Source organism: Polychytrium aggregatum, assembly GCF_025602895.1.
Source record: "Polychytrium aggregatum strain JEL109 chromosome Unknown BJ171scaffold_25, whole genome shotgun sequence".
Lineage (NCBI taxonomy): Eukaryota > Fungi > Chytridiomycota > Chytridiomycetes > Polychytriales > Polychytrium > Polychytrium aggregatum.
In genome coordinates, this window is record NW_026516227.1 from 205,474 (window position 1) to 214,009 (window position 8,536).

At 57.9% G+C, this 8,536-nt stretch overlaps 1 protein-coding gene across 1 annotated transcript; it reads right to left on the reverse strand.

Annotated features, from left to right (window-relative positions):
* On the reverse strand, window positions 1-8,536 carry BJ171DRAFT_510223 (XRN 5'-3' exonuclease N-terminus-domain-containing protein). Its single transcript, XM_053111467.1, has 17 exons — window positions 8,464-8,536; window positions 8,287-8,362; window positions 7,916-7,988; window positions 7,296-7,613; window positions 6,415-7,167; window positions 5,846-6,243; window positions 5,483-5,645; window positions 5,275-5,396; window positions 4,933-5,077; window positions 4,674-4,796; window positions 4,339-4,531; window positions 4,138-4,232; window positions 3,588-3,937; window positions 3,016-3,456; window positions 2,682-2,864; window positions 2,456-2,554; window positions 1-2,339 (listed from the first exon to the last, which is right to left on the reverse strand). The coding sequence occupies exons 2-17, from the start codon at window positions 8,299-8,301 to the stop codon at window positions 405-407; spliced, it is 5,406 nt and encodes a 1,801-aa protein (XP_052965361.1). The 5' UTR covers window positions 8,302-8,362; window positions 8,464-8,536; the 3' UTR covers window positions 1-404.

Below are 8,536 nucleotides of genomic sequence, written 5' to 3' on the forward strand. Positions count from 1 at the left end.
TTCGTGTTGCGAAAAGGCTACCTGTATTGTCGTCATTTCCTTCGCCCATGCAAAAAATGCAGAATGGAGGTATTTCTACACAGTGAGTCTAGGGTGAGAGAGAGAGAGCTGAAGCGAAAGAGTAGTCGGAGCAAGAACCAAACAAGAGAAAAGAAACGGTCTCAACAAAGAGGGATAGAAGGAGAATAAAACAGGCTGTCGGGGTTCTTGAAAGTGGCAAATCAAAGTGAGTGGAAGCGGGCCAGTGCGTCTTGCCGAGCCATGGCGACAAGGGGCCCAAAGGGAGAAAAGTTCAGCAGAATCTGGGCAACGAAAGAGAAAGTAAATTGGGTGCGAATTGCGAAAGACAGCGCAGAATTTCCGCTGCTGTAAAGGTGTCGCCAAACAGAGGAACAAAATCCACGTTAGGCATTGGAGGGCTCGGCTGCCGCATAGCCCTTGCCCGTGCCCCGACCGCCGCGTCCTCCGCGGCTTGAATAGCCTCCTCCGTTGTAGTCCCTGCCCGACGAATGGTACTGGCCGCCACGTCCACGTCCACGGAATCCGCCGCCACGGCCACCGCGGTAGTTTGAGCCCGAGCCGCCTCGTCGAGAGTAGTCGCCGTCGTTGGCTCGAGCATCCGCACCATCGACGGGGGCTTCGTCCACGGGCTCCTGGCCCGCGCCCGTGGACGAAGTCGCCGGTCTGTCTTCGTAGGACCGGCCCTTGGCTCCGTCGCGCGCGCCGCGGGACGCCGGATTGCCGTCTCTGGGTTTGTGCTTGCCGCTGACCAGTTCCGCCAGCTCGTTCTTGGTGCTGACGGCACCGACGCGTGGTGCAACATTGTAGGGCGAGAAGGCGCTCTCCGCATCCACAGCTCCTTCCGCAGGCTGGTTGGTCTGCAGCAGCGAGAGGATTTGCTTGGAAATGTTCTGGGCGTGCGGGTCGTGGGGAACGGGCTCGCCGCCCGCGGGTCGCGGCTGGGCCGGCAATGCTCCCTCGGGCTCCGAGCGATCGTGCGGCCGAGCCAGCGGCGGACGCTGGAGACCGATCTGCTGCGGGATAAAATGCGGCGGGGCACCGTATGGTGGGTACGGCGGGTACTGCTGCAAATACATCGGCTGGCCATAGTTGGGGACGAGAGGAACCGGATAGCCCTGTGGAGGAGCCGGGTACGCGAATGGCTGCTGCTGGGGATGCATGCCGGGCTGAACCGGCATCATCATCAGAGGCATTGTCATCGGATGGGGTTGGCCAATGCCCATTCCATGTTGCCCATTCAACGGAGCCGCTCCAGCAGGCTGGGTGGAGGTCGGAGCCTTGGTGGTGCCCGGAGAGGGCTCGCCGATGTGCAGAACGTTCTTCAGATTTCGCGTGATTTCGCTTGTGTCGATTGCGGCCGCGCTCGTGCCCGCGGCAGGCCGCTTCTCTGCCAGATTCGCTTCGGGCTCGTTGGCGGCCGATTCATCCACAGGAACCGAGTTTCGCTTCTTGGCGACGGGGGGAGCTTTCTTGGGAGCTTCACCACGGGCGCTCGGCGGCCCATCGTACGGTCCGGCCGGGTGGTGACGGCTGCTGGGACCAGCAACTGCAGAAGCGTCGGGGGCAGGCTTTCCTCCTTTGCCGACTCCTGGCGCGGAGGGAGCAGCCGAATCCCGCTTTAGCGGCTTTGGTCCTTTGGGTACATCGCCATCGCCACCGCGAGTAAACTGTGGTGGGGGCGGCTGTCGGCTTGGAGTCTCAGCGCCGGCAAAGCGCTGACTGGTTTCTCCTGCGGCCCGGTTGGGCTGCGAGGCCGACTGCGAGCCCGTCGTCTGCGGTCGTGACGAGCCATATCCGGCATGCGCGGACTGGCGCTGGACTGAGCTCTGCCCACCAGCTGCCTCTGCGCGTTCCGGGGTCCCAGCGGGTCCTGCGCGAGTCCAGGGGTTGATCTTGGGGGGAGGTGCCGCCTGGACCTGTTCGAGATTGATCGGCGGCTTGAGCGAGTAGGCGACATGTCCAGGCTTAGGCTGGCTCTTGGCGCCCGTGCGTGTGCCGGGTGCCGTGGGAGCTGCATGGCCGGCCGAGGCGGCAGGCTGGTATTTTTGATTTTGTGGCGGCTGTGGGTTGCTCAGATTGAGGAGGCAGTCCTTGTGCACCGACAGCCCGCGGCCTGGCGAGCAGCGCCGGTCCAGATCTTGGCCGGTCATGAAGGGTGCATCGAATAGAATGTCGAGAGTCTTGCCGTCGATTCCAACGACAGTGCCCTTCGCACCGAGCCCCACCGAGCCCTCATCAAAAGCATAGACGACGCGATCGCCGAGACCAAAAGTTTGGTGCGAGAGACGATGCTTTGCGTGTGCTGGCTTGAGAACCGCCTGAGATCAAACAAAAGTGCATAAGGAGGGCTGCCCGCGACTGGATGCAAAATAGCCCGCTGCGGACGTTGGCATGCTTCCCAAGATTTCACGTCGGTCCGTTGACTGTGGCGCACCTGTCGTGGGACATTCTTGACAGTAATGTACTTGATCTTGATCGGGCCTGTCGACTCGACGATCCGGTCGATTTCTTGCTCAATGTTCATGATGGTTTCCTGTCAGGCGCGGCGAGCCATGCGAACAACGCAAGTCAGTGCCGCAGCCGGAGCGATCTTGTTGGGACTGTGCAGCAATCGAGCAAAGCCGCCATTGGGGATTCCGTGCATCGCTGTCGCAGCATACCTTGGCCAAGCTCTGAGCATCCAGGGGGGCAATGTCCAAAGACTTGACGCCGGCCTGCTTCAAGAAATCCTCCATCTCTTGGAGCTTGTCCTTGGCGATTTCCTCTGGATAAAAGTCAGTCATGACATGGAAGTCGCCCTTGGGTTTCTTGTCCAGTCCTCTGAAGAGCTCAGGGAACCGCGTCTGCCCAGGACATCGGATGAATGGATGGTGCGGGCGGTAAGCTACGATGATTTTTGATTCCGCGTGTCCGACCAAGTCATCCAGGGCCGCTCCCTACACTGCACCAACGATCCGACTGCTACACAACAGCACATCCATAACAATGCCTTACCTTGTAGGAGATGATCAGCTCGATAGCCTTGTCGGAGTACTCCCATCCACCGCCGCTCTTGCGGGTGTATCCGATGACCTTCTTTTGCTTGCCGTCAAATTTGAGGTTCAGGCCCACGTTGTACTTTTGATCAGAGCGGGGCAGCATCACCAGGAGACTCGAGGTGATCTTGGAGAGCGCATATGAGCCGCAGCCCACGGTCTTGGTCATTTGCCAGGCCGGGATGAAGCGGATGCTGTGGTACTCTCGTTCCGCCATTGATGTGACAAACACAAAGTCAGATTCGTATTCGGGCTGGACGGGTTTGCGCAGTCGAATGTTGAGGAAGCTGTTCTCCTGGTAGCCAATAACCTCCGACAGCGCGCCGTAGTTCTGGCCTCCGAGGAAAAAGACAGGCGACTTTTCGGGAAACTCGGTCGGCAGAGGAGGGGGAGGGAGTTCCTGGAAGGCAGTGGGAACGGGTTTGAGTCAACAGCGGTGCCACCTCCAGCGATATCGTTAGCGGTGTCACGCGGGCATCACGGCCACCGATGCCCATGGCTGCTTCGACAGCAATAGCGACGGTCACGCACCACAAACCGAGCGTCGGGAGTTGCCACGGTGTCGACGACCAGCTGGAGCGGCACAAACTCTTCGCCCACTCTGGGCGAGTACTCCTTGACGAGCGAGCCGTCCTCCTCCAGGCGCATGCCCTTCAAGGGCCACACATAGAACATCGCCTCCACGGGACCAAGCAAGGTGCCAAAGCGCTTGCTGTAGAAATGCTCGATTCTCTCGGCAGTCTTGAAGAACTTGTCGGAGGCTTCGGGAGAGTGCGGGGTCTTGACGACGTGGGGGCGGCCAGAGGAGCCCTCAACAAGGTCGTACTTGAAAAACTCGTCAACCATCCCCTTCACGAGCGCCTCAGTCAAGAAGGGCCAGCCTGTGACGCGGAGGTAGCGTCAGTATCGACGTGATCAGTATGCGCAAGACACGACCAACATATTCTGTCGGCTCAGGATCGCGAGCCAGTGCAGGGTTTAGCTGATTCGGCATCGGAGCGCCCACTCAAGACCGGGATCTGATGGGCCAGAGTGCGAACCACCAGCATGAAGCGCGGCATGATCCTCAGAGGGCACTCACCGACAAAGATAGATGTGCCAATCTTATCTCTGGCCACCTGGTCGAAATTGGCGCCTTGGTAGCGATTCACAGGCGTGATGACCATGCTTTCGTTGCTGTAAAACGAGGCCAGAGTGCGTAAGCAACAACAACCAGCAGAAGCGACGTAGCTCCCGTAGGCTTTGGTCGCCGCAGTACATCTTGTGCAAAAGGAGGGCTTACTGGCTATCTGAATTGAAGACGTTGACGCCATGGAAGCCCAGCGTGGCCGTATACGTGATGGAGCCCAAGGCCGGGAAGCCAGGCACGTTGGTTCCGCCAACTTGAACGCCGGGAAGAAGTCCTTTAATAAAGCCGTGCGGGCCAAGCTCCGGTAAACTGTAGGACTCTGCTTTGCAGGTGCATGCGGTGATATCTTTGTTGTCACGGGTGGGTTGATTTGTTAGTGCGCGTACAGCATCCTGGGCGATGGCCGACCTGAATCCAGCGTACTCCGAAAGAAGCTCGGTCGACGCAATGTGACAACTGCAAATACTGCCCACACTCACTCTACTCACCGGGGAATCGGCCAGGCAAAGGCGAGGGGAAGTGGTGAACGTGGTCCGGGTCATACTTGAAAATGACCGCGGAACCGTGTGTGTTTCGTCGCTTTTCCTCCTTGGTGAGCTGGGACTCACGCGCTACAAGAATGAAGGGAGAGACGAGCCATCAACAAAAACGCCATGCATCGCAGAAAGTGGCAGAGCACCAGTACTGGCAGCCCGTGTCGAACGACAGCGCTGTGCCGAAAAAATGCAAGTCGGAAATAGCAGCTACCTTTCATCGCCTTGAGGAGTCGCACCTCATCAATAAACGGGATCTTGACAACGGCCTCCCAGTCGTTCTTCTTTCCGTTCAAATCGCACTCGAAATCCAGAGGGTAGAAATCGAGGATAGGTGATCCGGCATCGGTCATCAAGCTCTGCCAAAGATATATATGGTCAGTGAATTCACATTCATATGCAGACTGGCCTTCATCGGTCAGAAGACAGGACAGTATGAGGCACTGTCTTCTGACTGCTCTATTGCCCGCAATCTCGCAAGCCCTTGGTAATTGATGCCGTGCTACCAGTTGCGCCGGATGGCCGCCCTTCCGGCACATCTCTTGTGACCACTTACTTTGAACGCTTCTGGAATCATGCTGCGGCTGGCCGCAGGAAGAACACCCATGAGCTGCTCGAATGGAAGGAATGGGGTGCCGATGTTGAAGGTGATCTTGAGCTGGCCAATGTCGACGATATCTGATCGGTCCCCAGAGTCAGTATGCTTTGCGACCAACCTCATCTGAGGCCTTCGCATACCCCGAGTGGCGCCAGGGCAGCCTTACCAGAGACACGGGGGGCGTAGTGGTACGGGAAGAACCAAGACCACGATGGGACACCTTCGTAATAGTAGAGCATAACCCACTGCAGGCCCTCGATATACGAGGCAACCAGAGTCGCAATCTCTTCTTTCATGGCGCCGCTCTTCTCGGAGAACTCGAGCTTGGACTGCACAAGCAGAATGATTGCAGTGGGTATCAGAGACGAGCGAGCCGGATATCCACGATCAAAACACGCGCGGCGATGGCAACGGGCAGAAGTGGGTACGGATCAGCCACCAGTGCTCGCATCGCGGTCGTATCGTTTAGCCCAGGCGTGGCAAATTGAAGACACACGCATCGGAGCAAAATGGACAGCAGGCACCTTACCCGGTAGTAGATGTGTTTCATCTTCTCAAAGTCGCTCTTGAGGCGTTCTTCAGCTGATAGCTCCAGGTCTTGGGCGACCTGCTTCTCATCGGTGATCCTCATTCCGGCGTATTTTTTGAGCACACGCTCTTGAGCGGCAGAGCTTTCTTGGTCAAACTCCTCCTCGTCGTCGTCGCCGCTCTCCTCCCATTCGATCACCAAATAGTGCTGGCCATCATCGTCTTCTGTCTCTCGAAACTCGATGTTGTGGCGCAAACCGAGTTGCTTGACAAGCTCGATAATGAAGGCGCGATCACGGGCGGGCAGCATGGTCGAGAACTCGATTCGATCAGAGCGGCCGCGCTTGTGCACAAAGGCCTTGATCTCGTCGAAATACGCTTTCTGGCTGAGCGACATTGCTGGCGGCCAAAGAGACCGTGTTAAATCGGCATCGCCCACACCACACAAGCTTTGCGTAGCATCGTTGTTGTGAACCGATGAATCGAGTGACGCATTTGCTCGTTGTCTGGCCACATAGATGCACAGCCCCTCTGATCAGCAGCATGCGGCAGATCAGATACTCGACTCACATGGCCCGTTTGTTTCATGAACCGGCTGCTGTTGGCTCGACCCTTTGTCTCCTCGGTGTCCGCGCTTCTTTTTCATCCACTTGTCATCCTGGGCCTGGCTTTCGACAAAATGCTCCCATTCGAACTGGCACAAGGTGCCCATGATCGTCTGCAGGCGATCCAGGTTGATGTGGCCGCCATTGTTGATGTAGCCATCGAGCGTGGGAAGAACCTGCCGGTAAATTTGAAACACCATAGCCAAGGCACCTTCGTTGATATGGAGGTCGGGAAGATGTGGCAAAAAGTCGTTTCCGATGAACAGGTTGAGGAGGATAAAGTCGTCGATGATATTCTCGACACTGTAAGCAAACGGCAGGGTGTTTCGGATGTCGGAAAACTCTCGGTCCAGATACTCGCGGAAGAGGCACAGATGCATCAGATAAAAGTTCTGTTCGCCGGGGTTGTTCGAGGACTTGCGCGACTTGCGGCCAAAGGTGACTTCCTCGCGGAGCAGCGAAAAGTAGGGCTCGTGCGTCAGCAGCCCAAGCATGATCAAGTCGGCGTCGAGTCCATACAGACAGTGGCGGAGGTTGGGCTCGTAGTTGGGCCGGGACTTTGCTAGGCGAATATACTCCATGATCTTGTGCTCGCCCTCGCCGGGAACCTCGTGTCCGGAGAGGATAACCTTGACATTGCGCCATGCGGCATCCTCGGTGATCTTCTTGTTCACAAAGTACCTGAGTTGGTCCGACAGGCGGGCCATGAACTCGGTGCCTGTACGAGACGGCAGCATAGCCATGGTCCAGTGTTGAATACAACGTGTCAGCGCAGCGGACAGATTGAACCGCAGCAACAGGGGCAGTCTGGTTGGGCCTGAGGCGACGTGGCCGCGACATCCGTACCTGGGGTGATGCAGTTGCTGTCAAATGGAGGCTCCTCGGGAAGTTCCTCGCCCCGGGCGAGTGCCTTCCTTCTGTTCTCGGCAGCGTCTTTGGCGGTTCTGAAGCGGCGGGCGCGCTGCTGGTTCATCTTTGCCCTTGGCGCACAGCCATCGACGGCCATGAAAAAGAGCTTCTTGGGCTTGATTTTGGCAAAGAGATGCTCGATGTAGTTGAAGATGCCCAAGAACATCTGCTCTTCCGTGAGACGGAAGTGGACGTCGTCGTCGTTGGAGTGGGTGCAATTGTGGATGATGCCGTTCATGTCCAGATACAGATTGTCTGCGAGTCCAGCGACGTGTCCCGTATCGACGGTTGCCCATGGATCCAATTAGATGGGATCGGATTAAATCGGTCAAATAGGACCAGATTAGATCGGATCACATTGGTGGGCAGTCGCTCGTTAGTACATGGCTCTTGCTGCCGACCAACTTGGCCCAAACGAAGCCAGACACGCGCCGACATGCCAGACCCGACGATGTTCTTGCCGTGCCCTGGCCCTCCTCCCACGGCGTACATCCAAACGATCGATCCACCACACGGGTCATGAGCGTCAGCTGCGGGAGAGATCGAGATCGACCCACCAAACTCTGGAATTCTGTTCTCTTGGATCATTTGGCTCGTGAGAGGATATCTCTCGCTGATCCAGCGGAAGAACTATCGGACAGCGGCAGGCGGCAGAGTTCCATGCACACGAGAGGCGTGGGTGATCAGCGGGCGGTGTCATGATATCCTCAAGCCGATCAACGGCATCGAGGGTAGCTGCCTGGTCTACGAGCAGCCCCTCTCCCAACACCGCAGCGACAGGTCGTTGGTGGCGACGACAGGACGGCCGAGGGGCGAGAGAACCGAGCCAAAGGCGTGTGCTGTTGCCCAAAGCGCAGGCCCGCTCTCGGCAGGAGCCCACCGGTCAGCCGCGTTGGTTGCAGTGCAACGGTTCTGGATGCGGGTGTACCTTTGGGATACCCATGGTTTATCTGCTGGACTGCGGCTGAGAAGCTGGACGGATGGTTGCGTTTGGCGAAGAGGAGCTGTGATCCAATGGGGGCAGTTAGCGACGATACAACGCCCACGGGCCGCGGCAGCATGCATATGTGCGCCGTCTGCTCCGATGGCCGGCCGCGATGCTCACATCGATGGCTTGTGCAGGAGGGCTGCGGGGCGGGCGTGCTTGCACGGCAGCGATCGTGAAGCAGATGGAGAGC

What these genes read in the sequence shown, in the direction of transcription:
- BJ171DRAFT_510223 (XM_053111467.1), bottom strand. An exon ending in GTCTTCAATTCAGATAGCCA is followed by an intron (nt 4,233 to 4,338) that starts GTAAGCCCTCCT and finishes CTCGTTTTACAG; the next exon opens with CAACGAAAGCATGGTCATCA. An exon ending in TGGCACATCTATCTTTGTCG is followed by an intron (nt 3,938 to 4,137) that starts GTGAGTGCCCTC and finishes TCCGCGTCACAG; the next exon opens with GCTGGCCCTTCTTGACTGAG.